At 35.8% G+C, this 23,055-nt stretch overlaps 2 protein-coding genes across 2 annotated transcripts; one reads left to right on the forward strand and one right to left on the reverse strand.

Moving 5' to 3' along the window:
* Positions 1–3,249: 3,249 nt before the first annotated feature.
* Positions 3,250–14,324, reverse strand: LOC124167938. The gene is made up of 5 exons (XM_046546004.1): positions 14,183–14,324; positions 13,856–14,032; positions 9,970–10,137; positions 7,352–8,254; positions 3,250–5,154 (listed from the first exon to the last, which is right to left on the reverse strand). Exons 1-5 carry the CDS (start codon positions 14,235–14,237, stop codon positions 4,976–4,978), a joined length of 1,482 nt encoding a protein of 493 aa, XP_046401960.1. The 5' UTR covers positions 14,238–14,324; the 3' UTR covers positions 3,250–4,975.
* A 16-nt stretch (positions 14,325–14,340) lies between these two features.
* Positions 14,341–19,029, forward strand: LOC124167939 (CDAN1-interacting nuclease 1). The gene is made up of 8 exons (XM_046546005.1): positions 14,341–14,486; positions 14,563–14,667; positions 15,022–15,161; positions 15,233–15,312; positions 15,395–15,444; positions 16,732–16,865; positions 16,958–17,063; positions 18,376–19,029. The coding sequence occupies exons 1-8, from the start codon at positions 14,356–14,358 to the stop codon at positions 18,530–18,532; spliced, it is 903 nt and encodes a 300-aa protein (XP_046401961.1). The 5' UTR covers positions 14,341–14,355; the 3' UTR covers positions 18,533–19,029.
* Positions 19,030–23,055: the final 4,026 nt, after the last annotated feature.

Below are 23,055 nucleotides of genomic sequence, written 5' to 3' on the forward strand. Positions count from 1 at the left end.
ATTGACCGGTTGTAACTTCATCCATCTTTTATGGACCGCGAAGGCCTAACATCTAGTATTATAAGCCTCGGTATAATTGGCATTGGGATTAAGGAACCTAGATAGCGTAGTAAAGTATCCGAGGTTCGATTCCCGGTCCAGGGGAATTTTTTTAGGGCGATTCATGTAAATTTCGTCGCCGTTCACGCGGCAGGCTCGAAAGATTACAAATTTCCTTGAATAGTGTGTCCTTGCTACCTTCTAAAACTTAACGTTTTATTATAATCGCTTTCTTGCCTGTTATAGTCTTTCCGGGAAAAATCTAACAACTCAAATTGCGACCAATTCTTGATGAGCTAGAGCGCTGAATTGTTCTGGATAGCTCAGAATTTGAATGACGAAGCAATTTTCTTACACATTTCCTATGATCTAAAACATCTCAAGTAATATTCAGAAATAAAAATTAAGCATAGAGGTTAGTTTCAAAAGCGTTGGAGCCCGGATCGAGGCTCTCTTGAAGCCGTTTAATATCCGCCGGGTTTAGATCTTAGCCGTTTTTATTTATTTTTTTTATCCGTGGTCGTTTTTTCACTCTAATATAACTAAAAAGTCTAAAATTGCATTACAATACAAACATATCATTTTTATAAAAAGCCGCGTTTCATTAAAAAGAGGAAAATTGCGGCCCCTAAAATACCTAAAAATTTCAAATATGTTTGATGAGAAATTAAATACAATCTATAGTAAAACAGGCCAGATATCATAAACGAAAGATGTGGTGCGCAATAAGATTATAAATGTATACTTGCTAGTCAATTGATATCATCCTCGTCTATTAGCGCAAGCAAATATAACCTTAAATGCGCATTACGTTTTTCGTTAATGATATCTGAAATGTTCTTTTAAAACTTATTGTAACTTTCTCATCAAACATATTTCGATAAGTTCTAACAACACTTATCTCAAAAAATGTTCAACACTTATATGTCACATCTTTTCAGAAGAGCAAAAAAACGATTAATTTTTTCTAATTGTGCGTTAAAATTAAAACCAAAAATTCATGAAACTGAAAAAGAAGCATACACCTGCCAACAAAGTTGTTTTTTTTGCTTGAATTTTATTTTTCAATGTGATTACACTTTGTTTAAGATACCTGTGTCAACTCGGCCCAATTTTAAGATACGTGTTGTTAGAACTTAGCCGTCGATTTGTATTATATTTTTTCATACGTATCCTAATATAATTTGCGCTGTTTTCTTAAAGATACGTCCGAGGCGAAAGCAAGGAGGAGGAACTCGCCCGTGGTCTCGGTAAAGTTCGCCTCGCAGCGGGAAGGAGAAAACGACATCGGATCTGGCTGCTGCGGTCTGGTGTCAGCGATTTACGGAAGAAACACGGAGAGGCACTCAAAAAGGCCTCGAGAGGAGGGGAGGGATTCCTGTCCGCCTAGAGTAGGGGGGAAGAGGAAGTGAAATATCAGATCAACTGGAAAGAGACGGAGTAGGTTAACGAGTTCGACTGAAGCTTAAAGGGCGAGGAAATGGTATTGGGGAACGGGGGAAAGTGCATTAGAGTAGGTTTTGGGGAAGCAAATGAACAGTTCAGGGTCCGCCAATAGAATAGGATGTTTAAATAAAGTAACTGATTGTTGAAAAAAGTTTATAGTTCTTTCTAAATAATTAACTGAATGCACAAAAACAGCCGTTTTGAATAAAGAACGAGAAAAAAATATTTTCTGAACACTATGTTCACTAAATGTCCTCCATCACTGTTAAGGTATTCTTGCAGCCTGGCCTGGAAATTTTGCATAGCCTCTCGTCGCATTTTGACAGGTATTGTCACCATCTCGTCTGCAAGTTATTAAAATAAGACTTTGCAATATTTCCACTGAGTTTTATTATTACACAATGCGTTTCGTTGTTACAAACAACATTATCAAGTCGACGAAACATGTTGTGTAGCAATAAAACTCAGTGGAAATATTGCTATGTCTTATTTTAATAATATTAAGAACTTCCACCATATGGTGCCCAACATCATACAAGATATTCATCTGCAAGATTTTGTTTGAGAGCGTGGATGGTGGTGGTTGGATAGCTCAGTGGGTTTGGGGGTCCCAGGGCGGGCCCCGCAAAGGTCCTTTTCCCTCTCCTCATGACTCAAGGAGAACCAACTTTCCCTCCTTGGAGTAACTCCCACTCGTGCTAGTCTGTTTCTTGCATTGCAATCGGCAATTGCATTGTTTCTTGAATTGCAATCAGCAATTGCATTGTTTCTTGCATTGCAATTCATTGATGTTCAGATGTCACCCAAAAGTTGCTGCACACTGGCCAAGTTTCGCTCTTGTATAGTGTAAGGGCCATCATATTCTAATCATAGTTTGTTCTACTTGTTGTTTAGGTTTTGGAAATATATTGCCTAGTTAATTTTTCTATTTGGTTTTGTTTGTCTTTGTGGAATTTTCCAATTATGTCACCGACAGGAAGAGAGTTCTTGTTCTCGACGGGGCATACGTCGGTCTTGTGCAAGTCTCTAACATTTCTACGGGAGTGATGTTCAGACCTCCCCCACAATCACCGCACACTGGCTAAGTTTTACTCTTGTCTAGTGTAAGGATCATTATTTTCTAATGTTGGTTTGTACCACCCATTCTTTAGTTTTTGCAAATATATATCCTAGTAAATTTTTCTATTTGGTTTTGTTTACGTGGAGTTTTCCTTCATTTGTGTCACAGACAGGTGGGAAGAGCTCTTGTTCTCAACAGGGCCACTCGTGCAAGTCTCCCTCTTGCGTTGCAACAGGCGTGATGTTCAGACCTTGCCCACAATCACCACACACTGGCCAAGTTTTACTACTGTCTAATGTAGGGTCATCATTTTCTTATGGTTTGTACTACCCGTTGTTCAGTAAGTAAAAGTGTATTGCCTAGTAAATATTTCTATTAGGTTTTGATTGCCTTTGTGCAGTTTTCCCTCATTTGTGTCACCTACACTTGAAAAAAGAGTTCTTGATCTTTATAGGGTGAACATTAATAACCTCCCTTTGAAAACTTTGCGCCACAATCAGGATATTAGGATTTACCCCATACTTAATGCTCCATAAAATGCAAAAATATAAACAAAGAACACATAAAAACCTAATCTCCCACTCATTCATCCCTGATGATTTATAAATTGAAAACTAGAGAGAATGATAGGATTTTGATAGTACAAATATGTATTCACAGGGAGGATAATTTTTTCAACCCAAATATTTTAATAAAACCCAAGGTAACTTTTTCATTGTATTTTATTTTATAAATTCATAAAAAAGTACCAAACTTTGTACAACATCATTCTTTCTTGAGCATTTAAAATTGAGTTCCATGGAAACCACAATTTGATACTATTAAATTAAAAATTGACTCAGAGTCAACACTATAACATGTGAACAACTCAAAGCCGTCTTCATCAGATTTGAAGGAAGAAATTTTTGTACCTAAAGAAAACCTGGCCACCAATACTTGAAACAGCTATAAAACTGCCTAAAGACATGGAAAGGCCAGAGCTGTGTCTGGTTAAATGACAATGTTAAGATTCAAGTGAAATAGAACCAAAGCTCAAGTCACAGAATAACCTTCAATGAGACGATTTTACTAAGAAAAATGTCATCAAATGAAATACCATAGGGTGTACAGCTTGATGAGTCTCAAATAAAAAATGCACTTCCAGTAATTAGCAAAGCAAGAAAATTTTTTTTCACATATTCCTCTAAAATCAGACTGAATCATCAAGCTACCCAAAACATTCATTTCACTTTACTTGGGACCCGTAAGACATTTCAAAATAACTACGTGCAATGATTTCAAAAACTGATGCATGAAATGTCTGAAATAAAATCAGGTCTGTAGGAACTATATGCATAAAGAGAACAAGTAATTGCAGAAAACAACAAGAAAAAATAGCTAAACTCTAAAAATTATCTAATTCTTGGAGAAAACTTTCACTTAAAGTCTAATATAAGGACATAAAAACCTCACATCAACTAAGGTAAGGTAGAGAGCTAAATAAGAACTTCTTTTCATAAACTTTTAGCGTGTGATTCCAGCTGCAATGTAGTGCACCTAATAAGGCTAGATGCAACAAAAACAACTAGAAAAAATGTGCCAAAAATAAGTATTTTAACGGTCTACAATTATTTGCAAAAGAAAACACATCTCAACATATAATCATAATCGTCGCAAAAAATCTGCTGTACTGATAGTATTTTTCCACTGAACTTTATAATACTTGTGCACCTTTTTCATGTAAGAAATGCGGATCTACAGTACTTCAGTGGCATCAATTAAAAGCTTGGAGTATGGCTCAACCAATACAACAACTGAATGGATACTTGGTGAGATACTGTCAGTGTACTTTAATTCTAGGTTCTGTCACTAACTGAATATGAATATTGGTCAATTATAACACATGGAATACATCACACTCCCAAACTATTAACATTGCTCTTGTATGACTAACTTACAATGGCAATTAAATTTAAACTTACTTTTAACAAGAGTAATCATTCAGACAATGCTCATGGCACTCCTTAAGGGCTTCCAACCAGCCAATTCTACTTAAACAATTCCTTTACACCAATGTGATCAATGTAACTTAATCAAAATGAAACATGCATTAACATATTCACAACAATTTCTTAACAATGATATGTTTCATGCTGGTATCTAATAATAAACTTTTACCCTAACAAGAAATCATTCATTCAAATACACATTTTTTTAATATTATAAAGCAGTTTTGTATTTTGATGAATTAATAATCATAATTAGTGCAGAACTACACCCCTTATATATCTGACAGAAATGGAAAAAAACATATAGAAGAGCACTTCAAAGGACAGTAGTTAAAGAGAGATAGAGTAAGAGAGTAACTTCCTTTTGCTTAATATAAGCAACAGTTACGCCTTTAATCAAATGTTGATAATGGGCATACTGAAGTTAATCATAGCAGCACTTTTACTTCGCACATTTACTTTGCTTTTGATTCCCCAAAACCACAGGTTGCACCCCACTGTTCTTCATTTGAATTCTTCGTTTTCTCCTTGCAAGAGCCAACTTCTTCTTAGCTTCCACCATCTTCATTTTTATTTCTTCTGGGGTGCATTTTATGGGCTGAGATGCAGCTATAGCCTGACCTAAAAGAAAAAAAATTGTGGCACTTAGAGGACCTTATAGTACATTGTTGGACACTACAACGGTAAGATGGAGGAAATTTTTTTCTATAAATCATGTGCTACAACAATGGATTTCTTCAGTATTTTTTTATTGCTATTTTTGATAACATTTGAAAAAGGAAAAAGACCCTAATTTTTCAAATTTTTGATCCATCGCTTGCTTCTTGAACCATTCACAGTAAAATTTATGGTGTTCACCTTTTTGCCCAAAATCTTATGACATCACATGCTTCTTCCGAGTGGGTCACCACTTCTCAGCAAATAGCAAAGAAGTGCCTCTCATTTACTTTTTCACCAGGATAAATTAAATAAAGGCCTTTATTATTTTGGGAAAAAATTAATTTTTATACCTTTCCATTTGGCAAAATCTCTCTCTAATGTTTTCTTTTCTCCCTTCCTTGCATCAACCTCTCATGGTTTCTTTATATTAACACTATAGCGATTCCTTCCCATGATAATTAATTCTCCCTGAATGATTAGGAGAACCGGAGGTTTGATGACGTCACCAACTCATGAAAATAGGGTGGCAAATTAAGTGTTTTTTATTCTAAAATTATAATAGAATAACTGAATGAGGTTCCAACTAATCTCTACCTTGCATCTATCAAATTCTTATGATTTGACAATTGACCAAATTCTTATAATATAACACCTTTAACACTCTCACATGTTATGTAATAATAAATAATAAATAAATGGTGAGCAACCCTTGCAGTGAGGATACCTGATGGTATCGTGACTGAAAAAATTAATACAAAGCTCATTGGCGATGGAATGCTCAGGAACTATTTGAGGATGTGAGTCCTCCGAAATTTTGTCCTCATAATGTTCTCATACATTAAGAGAATTTTCAAACTACATTGCCCTTAAACCAAACAAATTCAGTCACATACGTAGTAGTAAGACAATACAGAAAAGACCCAACCATGAATGCAGGTGCCGATAAATTTCAAGCAGATTGCCTTAGAATCCTTATTAATAATTGTATTTCTGTAATGCTTCATCACAGACTTGTTGTTTCTGACCACCTTCACAGCTTTCACAGATGAGAGAGAGAAAAAAAAGGCCAGGAAAGAGGAATGAAAGGGGAGGGACTTTTGGCGAGAGAGTTCTTAAGAGCGTTTCTAAGGAATCAATAGAAAATTATCCAGTGGGAGGCCGATTTTGTGTTGCACCTCTTACATTTTGGTATTTGAAAAGAGGAAAAGAATTTTCTGCACCACACTTTAGCCCACGTTTCACCTAAAATTGATTTTACTCCTGTTGGGATATCTGCAAACACATCCGACATTTTGGGCATAGCAATTGCTTAAGAATACAATGTTCCAGTGGTGTAGTGGGTACAGTATCACCAGAGGTACTACGTATTCAATATTGCTGACAGATGACTGGGTGCTGCACACACAATATGACATTTTTCTAACCTCAAAAACTTTGCAGAATCCATAATGAGGTGCTAGGGGTGCAGCTGGAATTAAGGCCCAGGGGGGGGGGGGAAGCACCAGGGTAAGCGGGAGGTGTGGGGGCCCTCCCCCAGAAAATTTTTAAAATTAATGGTTCAAAATGGTGAGTTTTACGGCTTTCTGATGGATATTTTATTAATCCTTTACTACTCTATAAGTAATATTAGTCCAATTGAGTAAAATGGATTAAACTTTAAAATTTCTCTAGGATTTGGGGGGGATTGTCCCCCAAAATGCCCCCCTCACTGCACCAATGTGAGGTGGTGTATAGTCGCATGACTATTGAATTCTTAAGTGCTTAGCTACTAGTTAAAATTAAACTACTACCTCGCATAACCATTTGGACAGTTGATTTAAGAATTAATATTGACCACCTTTTCCACATTGTCCCACTTCAGTCCCTCTAACCATTAGCTTCATGTGCGATGTATCATGGCCTCTGCTTCCTTGGTGGCATGCAATGCCTCTCGGCAATAATGTGTTTTTGACTAGTGGCTTTTAAATATTTATCAATAATTTTCAAACTTTTGTTTCTTAAGCTAGTGAAAAAAAGCTTACATTGGAGCAGTGCCGTAACAAAGGGCGAGGTCTGGGGGTTCCGGATACGCTTCCTTGTGGGACTCTAGTTGTCACTTTAAATTCATCAGAGCTATTTCCATCAATAATTAAAAACTATTATTATGTAATATACTTACTTTCTACAGTGTCCAAGAAGTTCAAAACATCAGGCTTGCTCAGACTGTCATCCTCCAGCATCCCTAATGAGTCCTTTGGATCACCATCTGCTTTTGGTGACCTTGTAGCTATGACTTCATTTGTCACTCTATTCACAGTGTTCTCCTTGTCTCGGGGGTCGGGAGCAAATTGCTCCTTGGGCTCACCCTGGACAACCATCTCAAGCATTAAGTTATCCAACGAATCGTCAGCTAACATGCCGGTAACATCTTCATCAACAACAGACCCAAGCTTCACAACACCGGGCAAATTACATTCACCATTCCACAACACATTTCCTTTTAATCTGCCTGACCTCTTTGCTGGTGAAGGGGAGTTCTTTTTCAAAGAAAGACTTCTCCGGCCAATAGCAGGACTACTTGGTGATTTGGGACCACTAGAGGGAGTTTTTGGGGTTTTGATTGATATTAATTTCTTATTCACCGCACTTATCTTCGGACTCTCTTCTGCATTAGGAGTTGATGTCATATTTCCTTTCAATTTTTCTAGGGTTATAAGCTCCTCTTCCATTTGTTGAGTGAACCTCATCATCTCCTCTTCCATTGAACTGTCTTCCATCAACACGGTAAAGTCACTGGTATTCATGGCTGATTCCAAATTAATTTTTGGCACCTTTGGAAACTTGTGACCGGGAGGGAATGACTTTAGACTGGTGCAATCCCCCGGGCTGAGTTCCACAATAAAAACATCCTGCTGTTCTTCTTCAGAAGCTTTCACTGTTTCCGTCTCTGGTGCCGGCTTCTTAGTCTCAGAGATTGCAATATCACCAATTTCTTTGAAATCATTACCGAGCTCCTCTGATAATACTGCTTCAGCAACTGCATCAGTCGCATCAACTTTGATCCCTTCTGAAGGCACACTCCCTAAAAAGTAAATAATTAGATGCTTCATTAGCCAAAGGAAATTAAAAATATCAATTCATGACTGTTCTACGGGTGTGCATTAGATGAATAAAATGAATTACCCGAGGTCGCACTCATTGTTGGGCAAGTTAAGGGATTAAGTAAACGAAGAAATTGGCCAGATTGGAAGGCAATGGAGTAAATTAGGACAGAAATATAAGTGCAGATGGAAAAACACAGTCACTCACCCTGCAGCTTTGCTAAAATGAACAAAATTCAGCGTAGATAACAAGCACTCACACACCTATGTTGGCAAAGGTTTCTATTATGCCAGTGATGACATGATAAAAGATACTGAAAATATAAAAGAGGACTCAAGAATGCACGCACCTGAGACCTATAGGGAAATTTGTTCCCGAGAGCAAATCTTTGAGGTGTCTGAGTATGAGGGTGATTTTTTCATTTTGTATATTCATGTATTTTATTGGGACATATCTGGTAACTGGGATATTTGAATACCTTGCAAACCTGAGTGAGTACATCTTCGAGAACTGCATGGAAATTTGTTCCTTAGGGCAAATATATGAGGCACATGAGTAAGTGTGCCAGCAATTTAATGTAAAATTTAAGTCAGGCTTCATTCCAGCAATTTATTCTACATAAGAAAAAGTACCGAAGAGAAATGACTAATACTGGTCAGATGCTCCCTGTTTTCTGTGAAATACATTTGCATCCAGACAATTTGCACCAGTAACTGGTGAAAATTATCAGTTACACATCGTTTTCTTTCCCTCTTTCTGTATCATTTTAACCAAAACTGAGGTTGCTTCACTATTTCCTTACCAGTTAATTCACAAGTTTAAATCATTATTTCAGCGCAGACTACAGGGTGTCCATTCAATCAAAGCGGAAAAACGCATGCATAATTCCCAGTTTTCGAGGGAAATTTTAAAAAATCCAGGTCACTCTTATGATATTACTGAAATGGATACTAAGAATTTCAAATATCCCAAAATTACTTCAGTACTTTTAAGTAATATTACATTTTTGAGTAAACAAGGACAAGGAAAAGGTTAATTAGCACACATTGTACATAAAATTTAAATTTATTCAATGCAAGCCAAGAAGCTACTTCGACCTCGTACGTAGATGTTGACTTCACCTGGCATTGTGTAATGCTTCATGTTTTTTAATCTTACTTGAGTAAAGAGTGCTAGACATTTCGATTCTGTTGTCTTGTCTGACATTCCACATTTTGATGCAGCAGTAAAAATTCTGCTAAGCTACCGCACTTTAATTTACGATAAACACATCTTAGGCCAGAAAATGGGTGTTGAACTGCCAATATTTTATGTGAAATTAATTGGAAATAAAAGATTTTGAAATTCCCAGTGATAACTAATATTCATGCATAATTCCAGTGACTAAAAATTACCACACAATTACAGATTTTCTTGGTCTCTGCACACCCTACAAAACTGATTAGTTACTTCTCTTTTTCCTTACGAGTTAATTCATCAGTTATAAATTACTCTTTAAGCATGGACTATTAACAGATAGATTCACATAAGCCTATAAGATAATGCACATTCCATAATCTCAATTTCCTCAGACAAACAAAAAATTACATTTGCCTTCAAATGCATAACCTCCAGCTGAATTCTAGGAGATGACATGAAAAATTATGGTCAAGTATGGGAACGATTAAAATGCAAAAGACAGAAAGGCAGACTCACCAGGTTTGTTTGATGAAGTCAATCCCTCTGTAAGGGATTTCAATTCATCAGCTAAGCTTCGAAGTTTGTCCGAATAATTCCGATTGCTGAACTTCCTCTTGGGCTTTGGTGACGCATACAACCGAGACGGAGTCCCTTCATTTTTACGGCCAGTCTTACATCCCACTCCTGGAATTAGTCGATAAAATGAGTAATTTTCATTAAAACAAGAACTAAAAATGGATATATACTATGTATGTCCGTGGAATTAAATCTAATCATTAAACTTATAAAACTGAAATACATAAATGAGATTAACCACATTAAGACAGTAACTAATGCCACTGCAAAAGAGAATATTTTACTTTTAGGAAAATATCATAAAAATAAGAAAGCTCAGAAGGACTCGTCTGAATTGGCTGGGAAACTAGAGAGTTGGAATTTTAAATAGATAAGCAAGGATGATATATAGCACAAGCAAAATTAAAAAACAATATTTGAATTATAGAAATGCATGTTAAGATTTTGACTAAATACAACAGAAAAATAAAACTAGCAATAACAATGATTACATATACAGTTCTACGCAATCCCTCAACTTTTCATATACATGCATATCGCCAACAAAAAAACAGAATGAAACCATAGATACAAAAGTCAATATAACCAGAAACATTAATTTATCTAAGAATATTTGTAAACAGCACATTAAAAATATAAACATGCATCTGAAAAGCATTACATTTGAACAAAAACAGATTGAGTTCATTTCACCGATTTTGAAAATTTTCAAGAGCACAACTTGGTTTAGTACCTACCTTAAGGTGGACAATTCTAACTTAACTTCAATAAGGTACCAAATTTGAAATCCCTAGTAGTTCTTATGCTCTATAAGATGTACTGGGATGATGTAAATATTTCAGTATAAATACTTTCCTCCATACTTACACATTTTTCCACTCAAACTAAGCAAAACACTATATGTATGACAACCTATGGGCTATAATCATTCATCAATAAAAAATCTTGTGACAAATGATTTACACCAGTTGGGCCAGGGGCTCTGAGGAGGTGAGCCTCTGGGCTATTTGTGGTAATTACTTGTCATTATTTCCATATCTAACATGTGAGTGTATTCATGATCACAGGAAGTTGAACAAAAAATAACAGCCATAAATAATCATGTGAAAATAATGGCAGATGTTGCTGAGAACAAGTTCTTCATTTAAACTTATGAATAACACAAAGGCATTACTCCTCAAGTGATGTATTTAAGCAGGAAAATTTTCATGCTATGCAAACATAATTAGCATCATCGTCCAGCAGATAAAAATTATCAGTAGTATATCTGCATTAGCTTCAGAGGGCACCAAGATTTTAAGTACAAATATTCACATTTGAGAAAAATGTGCCAGTTCATACAAACAGAGATGCAAACATTTATTCTTACACTCTCAAGGCAATTTTCATTTTTGATCCCATAAAGCTCAAGGCTGATTCAAGAGGGGATCAGGCATTTGGAAGAAGGTACAAATTCTTTTGCTAATATAGAACACTAAATATAATACAGCACTATTAGAAGAAATACTATTTCCACAGGAGTGATAAATATGCATTTAATAACCAATATAAAAGTGAACTAGCTCAAAATATAATAAGCTAACATTTTTACGTGGGATTACACACAGGGCTGCTCTATTGGCACCCTGGGTGTTTTAAGAAAAAAAACCAAAAGCCTATGTATTGAAATCTTGAGTGTCTAAAGGGTAATATTTGTGTGTGCTAAATGTCACCAAGAGATTTTTAGGCAAAAACCAAAAGCCTATACATCAGTACCTTGAGTGTCTAAACGGTCACATTCACCTTTAAATGATCTCAGTGTACTTTCTCAACACCACAATTGAACTAGTAATAGTTGAGTATGCATAAGCAAGCAATTTAATGCAGGATTTATAATACATATGCTCCTTTTCCGTAATAGTTCCATAAACATAAGCATGGAAATACATTCAAAACAATTATGCATTGGTAAATAAGGCTATTCCTGTCACTGGACAAGAGTGAATACAAAGCAAATTATCTTTGGCATAAAATGGCGATTTCTCAAATTAGATAATTCACTTTGTGTATAATGCCGTTTCATTGTATACATTACATAACATACATTTCAATGATTTTCTAGTAAACAACTATGCAGGCAATAACTTTCACTCCAATGCATTTGCTCTTTGCAGTGTTTACTGCATTTCCTATATTTTGCTAACTTCCTTACATCATTACAAAAATAAAATAGGGCGGTTTCCTATGTTTATAATTGCCTAAATTGAAAGATTATTACTCCTGGAGTACGTATTTCATGCTTTTAGATTTTTAAATGGCAATTGAAATATTTTTCGCGATTAAATGAAAAGTGGAAATTTTCAAGCGTGTGAAAATGCGATGGATAAGTATGAATACTGAGAAAAGCACATGTGATGTCATTCTGGTTCCGGCTGCCGCCGTGTGAGGCCACCTTGGTGCAAGGCTATGAGTGCCATTACGATGCAGGCTGCTAGCAGGTAGCAGAGTATCCAGATGGCAGGTAGCGCTTGGCTTAAATAAGGATTATTAATACCCTATCAAATGAAGTAAACTTTCTGACCATAGGCGATTTAAATAGGTGATTATTAAGAGATGTTTCCCTCAGCTCTGTGCCACATGCATGCATTGGTGATCTATGATGATTTAAAACTCCTGATCACTCACTCGTACAGCATCTAGGTCCCTGAGACGTCACTTGGAGTGGCATCGCATGGCCGCCAATCTGGCCTTTTTCAAATGAGGTTAAAATTTACCATTAACATTCATCTAAACTTGGATTTCTAACACCAAATAATTTGTATATTATGAATACACTAATGGTGGATAACGAATCACAATCAATGCCTTTCATTTTCTTTGATGGAGGAAAATAACCTATTCCTCAAATTAGATAATTCAAATGGGGTATGATGCCATTTCATTACATACATAATATAACATATATTTATATGATTTTCTAGAAAACAACAATGCAGAAAATAAATTTCACTCCAATGCATTTTTTCTTTGGAGTATTTACTGCATTTCCTGTCTTTTGCTAACTTCCTTCAATCATCATAAAAATAAAAGTACAAAACATCACCGCAAATACAATCTATTAATACTAAGGTGACCACGGGCAAAGAGGATGAAATTATTGACAAAAACCAACGGCTTTTTGGTACATCACTGGAACGACCACATTTACAAACCTTGGCATCCATATTGCTTCTGTTGAGCATTAAAAAATAGTGGACAAAAACTAATAATTAAATCGATAGTTCTTCGATCATTAGACCTTGATTTAAACATGTAAGTAATCTATACACCATAGAAGCGAAAAAGAGAACCATTTTACCATCAATGGGGAAAAACTATTCTTATCATACGACCTCATTTTGGGGTAATTAGCTCATCGCATAGTGGCAGTTTTGTCATTCACATCCACCCTTAGTACTAAACTTACAAAGACATAGTTTACTATTACAGCAACAAAGAATTGAAATAAACATAGCTGAGAGCGTAATATCAATACCAGGTTGATTAGGCGTCTATTTTTTACTCAAATTAAAATCCAAACCAAAGTAAATATCACAGCATAGACAAACTTGAATACAAGGAATGGCAGTTTGTTGTCCCTAATAATGATAAACCACATACTTAATGAATCTGATCACTATGTAATGCCACTAAGAATTAAAGTCAGATATAATGTGTATTAAAGGCTCACAGAAATCATAGATAAAAGGAAGATATCCACTTAATTAGAAATTCACTTGAAGCGACTTATTTGTCCACCATCCCACGAGAATTTTTCTTATAAGTAAATCTTTAAGCTTTATGTTACCCTTCTTGCTGGGGATCTCATCCGGTGATTTCCATGCCCAAAATACTTGAATGTCTTGAGATAAACGATCATATCGGCTGGGAGAATTCACCGGACTGAACTCAAACGACGCAGATTCGGGCGTTTTCTTGGAAGCCGAAGATTCCGGGGTTATTCGATGGGGAGATTTGCCAATTCCTGTGGTACATTATCAACAAATTAGAACTTTGTTATACCAAACGTAATATGAATCCAAAATGAAAACATTGATATGGTCTACGCATCACAAAAATCGTAAAACCACAGACTTCGAAATGTTTAAAAATGCCCAATTTAGAACATATTTACCTGATTTCTTTACTTTTGCGTGAAATTTACTCCCAGCTTTTGGAGTTCTATCCATTACTTCTCGAAACTTGTCATGTTTACAAAGAGTTCTCGACCATCAGCCTCCATAACAAATTTTACCGCTATTGCCGCTTCTCGATAGTCATTTTTTTAAAGAAACAACAACGATCGCAATGCGCACTACAGGTTTTCGAGGGGGAAGAATGAATTTGGAGCTGTACAACGATATTGTCGGTGTTATAAATAATCACCGACCTTTCGATGGCCGATCTTGCCGGAAGGTTTTACTGGAAAAATATCCAAAGTATGTATATTATGGGTTGTGATATGATCTTAGTTCATTATTCATTAGCGTACTAGCAAAGATGTTTTAACTTCAGCGTTCCTGAATGTGGCTTAAGAGGAATAATGTCCCTTCAGTACCAGCGGCAAATGAAGTATACCCTAAATCGAAAGATGGCAAAAATCGGCGCTTTATATGCAAAGTAAGTGTTTTAGCTTTACTCAACCATTGCTCAACATGTCCCTGATTATCTTTAAATGTCAAAAATCTTGTCGATTTCTGTAGAGTATATGTCATCAATTTTTGCAGACAGGTGGTGTTTGACCCATTCATTGCCATAAAAATTACGTTCCGTTGAAATTGACATAGATTGATTCCTATTCGCAATTATAACAACCGAAGCGTCTCGTCAGTGACGTGAAGGCATTTAGCCCTCAAAGCTATTGTATTTTTCCTAATAATTAGACTTAACATGACGCTTTGCGCGGTAAATTGATTTAATTTATTGGCGGATACGTTTTATCAACGTATTTACTGATGAAAATTATCGTAATAGGTATATCACCTTGGCAAATGCTGGGGAAAGACCTGGCATACTGCTTCGGATGGCAGAGGAACAAGAGCTCTGCCCATCACTCTTAGCTCGTGGAATATTGGAAAAACATTATGAAAATAAGTCGGAAAGTGATAAAGAAGGTACGCTGAAATTATAGTTGGGTTATTATGAGTTTTATGATGGCTCTTTTTTTACATTTAATGTTATTTAGTTTCTAGAAGTTACATCTCTGGATTAATGAAGGACACAAATTTAATTGAAAACCACCAACTAGCATATGAAGTTTATCTGGTAAGTTATAATGTAGGCATCTGTATTTTAAAATGTGTAGTCACAATTATTTATTTACTTAATTACTGTTCTTGCTCCACAGTGTATCATACATGATGAAGAATATGGGCCAATTTCAAATTCCTTTAACCAGTAAGTATCTACCTAGAGTTGTGCAACTACTGCTTACTCGTCACTTATAGGGCATTTGCGATAGAATTTTTGGGGAAAACTCCTCATCTGAGCTGAGGTTTTTATTATGAAGTCTTCCAATGAAAATTATCATTGGGTGTTTCCTGGTTCCTAAAATCAACCCCAATGTTAACCATTTCATGCCGGATGTCCGGTGGAGCAGATGGGCATTTTCATGCATAGAAATCCTGACGTCGGGTATAGCTGTCACGGATTTTTTAACGCAAATGACCGGACATCGGCTCTAGCCTACCCAGCTTAGCAAGTCCTTAGGGCCACTCCTTGGCAATTAACCCGACCTTCTCACTCATTTATAAGCATCCTCACCGCAGGAATCCGTTGTGAGGTGCTCATAATGTCAATAGTTATTTCAATTTTGTGCATGCTACAATTTTTTTATACTTTGAAATGAATTCTACATTTTGTTCTCTGCATAAGCAATTTTTAAACGAAATCTTAGAGTTGAAAATGATGGACTTACGGACTAATAGCCTTATTACCTTGTATTTACTAACTTTGTTGTTATTAGCACTGGAAACCCGTTTAAAATTCCGCAATGCTGAAAAAAATGTTGATAATTATTTTGGAAGAGTAAATCATTGAAAATCAAATACAATGTTTGGTTGAAAAAAATACTGGTAATGCAATAAGTTGACCGTGGATTCGTGCTACGATCGGGTTAGAGGGTGTAGTCCAGTGGCCAGGGTAAGGGATGGGCACCACATTGAGCTGGGTCCCAAATCTGAGGGACGAAAATACCCAGGCAACTAACCCCAAAAAAGAGCTTCATACAGAGAGGTTTGAAATATTGTCATGCTACTCATAGCACGAAAACGTTTTCCTATTATAGGTGTATTTCCTAACTTGCTCTCCCTCTTTCTGTTCCCCTTGGACCCAGATTTTTACATTCATTACTCCACTTGCCTGTCCCAAAGTTATCTCTCGTTAAGCCCTTACTTGACTGTCTTCCTCATTTAACTGTTTACCTTATGATATTGATCCCTTTCTTCTCTTCTCGCACTCTTTCGTCAAATTAGCAATGTCCCATTGCTGAAAAAAAGTTAAACATCTACTATTCATCTTTCATTTCTTCAGAATTTTCACTTGACTATCCCCTGGGAAGTGTTTTCACTGTGAATTCTTGTTGTATTTGTGTATTTTTCATTGTCTCTATAATTAATTTTGACTTTCCCTTAAAATTGGCAATACTCCTAAATGGAAGCTAATAAATAAAGATTTTTCCCCCAGCTCCATTGGTGTTGAATATGAGATGAAGCTGCAAAAAGCAGTGAGAGATCTGAAAATTCCATTTCATGATGAAAATCATCTCCGAGCCTCTGGATATGACAAAACACCTGATGTGAAACTGGAAATTCCTATAGGTTTGTTTGCATTTTATTTTTAGGTATGCACATTATGGTGCCAAACAACTGAAATGAAAATCTTAACTTTGAATTTTTTTGCATTTCTCCAGCTGTGGATGGCTTTGTTGTTAATTGGATCGAAAGTAAAGCATCTTTTGGTGATGAAGAAAGCCATAGGACCATCCTTAAAAAGCAACTCTTGAGTTATTTAAACAGGTATGCCATTGAAAGACATCGTATTGTGTACTTAACTTCATTTACTATTGTGCTCTTTAATCCATTTCTTCTGTATATTCTAGTTAATTGTTCTTGCAATTCTTCTTCGAAATATGATGTAATATGCAGCTCAAATTAGACTTGGGCAATAGGGTAGTTTCCTTCATCAAAGAAAACGAAAGGCATTGATTGCGATTCGTTACCCACCATTGCTGTATTCATAATATACAAATTATTTGGTTTTAGAAATACCGGTTTAGACGAATGGCAATGGTCCATTTTTATCCTCATTTGAAAAGGGCCAGATTGGCGCCCATGCGATGCCACTCCACGTGACGTCACAGGGACCTAGTTTCTATACGAGTAGATAGGAGTTATACATCGTCTAAGATTACCAATGCATGCATGAGGCGCAGAGCTCAGGGAAACATGTCTTAATAATCACTTATTAAAACTGGCTAAGGTCGGAAAGTTTTCTTCATTTGATAAGGTATTAATAATCCTTATTTAAGCCAAGCGCTACCAGCCAGCAGGGTACTCAGCTACCCGCTAGCAGCCTGCGTTGTATCAGCGCTCAACTCGCCTCAAGGTCACCTCACAGGGCGGCAGCGGGAACCAGAAATACGGCACACGGAGAGATTTCCCGACATTCATACTTACGCGTCGCATTTTCACGCGCTAGAAAATTTTCACTTTTCTTTAATCGCGAAAAATAGATATCGTCATGTAAAAATCTAAAAGCGTGAACTGTGTAGTCCAGGAGTATAAATCTTTCGATTTAGGCAATAAAAAAATAAAAGGAAACCCTATACGTCAAAATATTAAAAAGTATTGGTGTATTTAAATGCATAGAGAATGCACAACAATGAATGGCTGTCCATTAAAAATTGTGGTTGATCAACTGACAAAAAAATGAAATATTGTACCCAATAAAAAAATCATTGTCAAATATTGTAATGCATCATCTGATAAAAAGTCGCTGATTACTGCTATTTATCATCTAATATTTTATCAGGAGGAAATTTTTAATGGGGTGACGTACCTTGACATTATGTGATACTAAATAAAAAAATTAATAAGATAAAAAAATTGAGCCCAATGTGATGGTTTTAGTCCTTAATTATCTTTATCGCCAATTATTGATTTTGCAGCCTTACCGTATTCCTATGTTTTATTTTCAGTATTGCCCAGTCGTTGTTCTACCTCCTCCTTATGATAAGATTTAATTTTTACCTGCATGTATAGCATAGTGATGCATATTTCTATTGTTAATTACATATATTTTGTCATTTCCTGGTCTTAATTTCTCTAGGTTTGGAACGGGAATGGTCATCTATTGGTTTGGATTTGTGGAGAACATAGTTCAAGCCAGTGAGAAACAAATCCTTATAAAAGAAACTTTCCCTTCAGAAGTGACTTTAATGAATCCCCAGTGTATTGACCCATCAGTTGATGAGTATAACATATAAATTGAGTTGGGATAGTTTCCATTGTGATTCTTTATGCTGCCTTCAATCTTCACATTTCCTCTGTGAGTCCATTGCACTTAGTGACAACAAATGGATTTATTATCTTCATCTATGAACTCCACAAGGGGGAACACATTTACTGATGCTTTTGAAAAAACTGATTGTCAGTCTGCAGCGTATGATAAGTACTGTTGTTGAGCTTATGAAATGTTTTAGAAATTCAAATATTTACATAGTTGATGTGCTAAAACAGATTGTATCTCTCCGGTTAAGATCCACTGTTCTCATTTTGTGACAGTGTTGTTGACATTTTCATTGTCTGATTTCCTAATTCAATATGTATGCATTCAGTGATATTATGCATTTAATGGTAAGATTTTAAATTTGACAATCAGTCGGGTAATTCAAGTCTTGTACAGCTTTATTTAATACATTTTTTCATGTATTTGACAAAATGTGACCATGTATAGTGTTAATAAAGCAAGTGAACATTCCTATATTAATCTTCATTTAGTTTAAAAACAACTTGGAACTACATACTATTTTAGTAAGAGCACTACTCCACAGTCATAATGGCAGCAAATAGGTTAAGTAAATGTAGTTAGAGTTTAAGGCTGTAAACAGAGATGTCTCCTAATAGTTTGAAATAGGAATGTCATGTTAAAAATATGAAGTTGTTCACGTAATTGCAAAGGCTCTAGTAATCTTTCGAATTTTGTGTGCTTTGGAGATGAGTTCTACTTCAAGCCAAAATGGCAAAAAGGACTCCACAGGGCATTCTAAAAATTAATATCATAAATAATCAAGTATGTAGGTATATCGCTGAACTCATTTGTATATTTCAATGAGACAATTTATTCAAAGGCAAATGAGAGCAAAATAGTCCAATAACTTTTTAAAAAATTTATTAGTCACACATCAACAAGGGTGAACATACTTAACAATGAATGAATCATCAACAAATAACAATTTTCCTTGAGAACCTCTTCGCAAAAAGGAGATGCCATGAAAACCCTCAATCATTAGAAGAGACAATGAAAATGGGTGTCATATTATGCATCATTGCATTTGGCATGATTACACCAAGTGATCGCTGAGCAAATTGTGGCCGAATGCCCAGGCTAATGAGCAAACCATACACTGTTGTTTCTAGAGTGATTGTAAATGAATATTTGTGCTGAAGACTTCCTTTGTTTCAAGGGGAAGCGATCAAGAACACTTCCAAGTAACAGCCAAAATTATGAAGTTATTTCCTCTTACCCCATTGGGCTACAAACTACCTAATACATGCATACAGATATTAATCAAAAGAATTCTTAATGTGTGCACTATCTCATTAGTGCCTTGATTCATCCATTAAATATCAGTTAATGTACTTCAACATTACTACGGATTAACTTATATGAATGGCAGGAATTGTAGCATCAAGACTCATGAGTATGGTGAAATTCTTTCATTCTCGTCCTGTATAACTAGGTGTAAATTTAGTCTTAATAATTGCTCAGATATGAATTTCCTCATTCATTTCACATTTTTTCAAACAATTAATTACATAATCTGTGCTCTTCAAGTTGCATTTTCCTGAGTAAGAAAATCATTGATCTATAAAAATGTTCAATAGCCTGAATAAGATAATATATGTATAAAGAAATCTAAACTGTAAAACAATAATGGATATTCACTAGCATGTAACAGTAATTTCTAACCCTTAAATAAGATGGTATTTTTACTTAAAAGTTAAAAAGCCAACATACTGAAAGCATACATTAATCTACCACAACAATTACATTGGCTGATTGCATTACTGCACTCAAATATACTATTGACACCTCACCATAAACTAACACATATATTTCGAAAGAAATATGTACATACATACATATTTATACTTTGGATTCAAAGGAAAGCTGAGGTTTCTATCAAAAGCAAAGATTTAATAAATGCTCCAAGCTGCCCAAGGTATTGGACAGATATGGGTAGCTGACCATACAGATGCTAACATACAGTACAAAGTACAGCAGACTCCCTATTATCCGGGATAATAATGGAGATAAATGGCACGAATAATCAGAAAACATGGATAACCGAAACTTTCACTAATGTCTTGTAATGTTCATAATTTATGTAAAACAAACAATATATCATTATTGCAGTTATTCTGTTATTTTAGAGTTCTTCCCGGACTCATTGAGAGCTTTCTTTGCCAGTTCGCAATATTTTTAGCGGCAATAACATGGTTGTACTCGTATTATTAATGCTCCATGTAAGGCCTGGTTTCGAAAACCACACATCTGTGCCTGTGTGATCATGTATAGAGAAAAGTGGTTTGCACGAATGCTTCAAAACCACTGCTCGACGTCGGAAACTACACTGTCAGGCACCACGCCACGTAGTCGCATCTGGCACAAGTTGCCCGCGTCGCAACTGCTGCGGGACGTGGATCCGTGATCACGGAGCGCAGTCGTGCACTGCGAGGCTTGGAAAACAGGAGCACGGTGCTCCTGTGAATGCAGCAAGGGTCCGATCACTTCCATTTTACAAAGGGGATTCCACCAGAAATAATAAGCCCGGTGTACACAAGCATTAATGCAGTAATTTTGGAGATTTTGCATCCTATTTTATTTTTTTTTTCATAAAGATCACGGAAAATATTGAGCAAGAGTGAAAATCATGTATGGGTAATCCGCAACACGGATATTCCGCAGCCGGATAATCGGGAGTCTGCTGTATCAACCAAAAATCAAATATTTCAGTCCGCCCATAAGTCACCATGAGTAAGATTACCTACAACTTCTCAAATCAGAGTTTGCAGATGAAAATGTACTTCCCTTCTACTTTATCCATTACACTTTCTTGAATTGTAAGTCACAAATTATTGCTTACTCCTCAGGAGTTACTCAGAATTCTCATATCAATTTCAAGTGAGCAACTGGAACCAAGTAACTGATGATATCATGAATTTTTTTGAGTTAGTTTGAGCATTGGCAAGTGCCCTATATTCTTTTATTTCTACCTTAATACATATATGTGCTTCCAGTGTTTTAGCGAGCAATGAGCTTTGACTAACTTTGAGTTCCTGCTAGCTTTGACTAATCCTTTCTTTTCTCTTTCCCTTACAATATTATGAAGAATAAGTACTCTTTTTAACTTTGATACAGCTTGTACTAATTTGAATTAATGCCCCATATTCTTCCATAAAAAAGCATGATGGCCAGTACATTATGGTTCCTGGATCATATTTAGCACAAAAAGTAAGGACTTTTACCTTATTCCAAAAAAAACAGCGTTTGTAAGATAGTATGTAATAGTTTATTAACCAGTCTATAATCATGAAACTTAATGGAACTGCTGCAAAGCAGAGCCCCAAAAGGTGTCTTCCATTTGGCATACAACTTGCATGTATATATGTAGCGTAAGTCAAGACTGTATAGAATCCCTTTGACTCATCTTCCTACCTACTTGGAATAGTAGATTTAAACATTTCTTGAGATGGAATAGTTAAGAAAAGCCTTAACCAGGGAAGAGAAGGAAACCATATACTTGAGGAGGTGAAGGAGTTCTGCCACCTGAGTATCTGAGTGACCAACGATGGACTGTGCAAGAAGGAAATACATAGTCAGTAGAATAGCCTAGTTAAAGAGGATACTCCTCAAATAGAGGAGTATCCAAACAGCTGGATTATAAGCATTGAGGTTTGGAAGCAATTCAGTTCAGCTCACACTTGCGAGTATATGTACTTCTTTTTGGAAGTAAGTCATGGACAATGATGGCAGCAGAGAATTCAAAGTTGGGAGTATTCAAATGGTGATGTTACATAAGAATAATGAAGATAAAATGATGGATTTGGTGAATAATGTGAAAGTTCTAAAAATAATAGGACAGAAGCCTCCTGAAAACCTTGGGAAGAAGACGGAAGTTAATTAGCCACATCATGAGACATGATGAGCTGATGAAAACTATTATTGAAGGGAAGAACGACTAAGGAAGGACAAGATACAAATGATATGTGTAAAAGAAGAATTATATAAGTGTTAAAAGATTAGCTGATAGAAGAATCAATAGGAGAGCTGCATCAAACCAGTCTATGGATTGCTGACACATGATGATGACAAGAAGAGACCAAGTAACCAATCCAATCAGAACTAAGAGATGTGGCAAAAAAATGAATATAATTGTATTTATTCTTCACCCCCATGCAAAACACTGCACACAGCATAATGTTAACATACTAACTTGTACTCAATGGAATATTTGGTGAGCACTTACTAAGGCATTTGAAGGTAATAATAAAATTCATCGATTATGAGAAGAAATGTGGAATAATGTGACAGCCAACAATAATAGCAATTAAGGGGACTTCTATTCCAGCATTATATGATCTACATTCATAGTTTTTTTACCTAAGGTTTTATGGTCTTTTTCTCCTAATGAACAGCATTTTCAATTTCTCTGATTTTCAGCCCAAATTTTTTTTTCTTTCACTGACTTCATATTAATGGCAAAGCATTCGTGCATATGGGTTA

The sequence above is a fragment of the Ischnura elegans genome, chromosome 11, assembly GCF_921293095.1.
Source record: "Ischnura elegans chromosome 11, ioIscEleg1.1, whole genome shotgun sequence".
Classification (NCBI taxonomy): Eukaryota; Metazoa; Arthropoda; class Insecta; order Odonata; family Coenagrionidae; genus Ischnura; species Ischnura elegans.

Excerpts from the sequence above, each read along its gene's own strand:
- LOC124167938 (XM_046546004.1), bottom strand. The coding sequence starts at position 14,237 with ATGGATAGAACTCCAAAAGCTGGGAGTAAATTTCACGCAAAAGTAAAG. Across the intron at positions 14,033-14,182 it reads CGCAAAAGTAAAGAAATCAG|GAATTGGCAAATCTCCCCAT; the intron begins GTAAATATGTTC and ends AATGTACCACAG. Across the intron at positions 5,155-7,351 it reads CTTCTTGGACACTGTAGAAA|GTCAGGCTATAGCTGCATCT; the intron begins GTAAGTATATTA and ends TTTTTCTTTTAG.
- LOC124167939 (XM_046546005.1), top strand. The coding sequence starts at position 14,356 with ATGCGCACTACAGGTTTTCGAGGGGGAAGAATGAATTTGGAGCTGTAC. Across the intron at positions 15,445-16,731 it reads ATTTCAAATTCCTTTAACCA|CTCCATTGGTGTTGAATATG; the intron begins GTAAGTATCTAC and ends TTTTTCCCCCAG. Across the intron at positions 16,866-16,957 it reads GAAACTGGAAATTCCTATAG|CTGTGGATGGCTTTGTTGTT; the intron begins GTTTGTTTGCAT and ends GCATTTCTCCAG.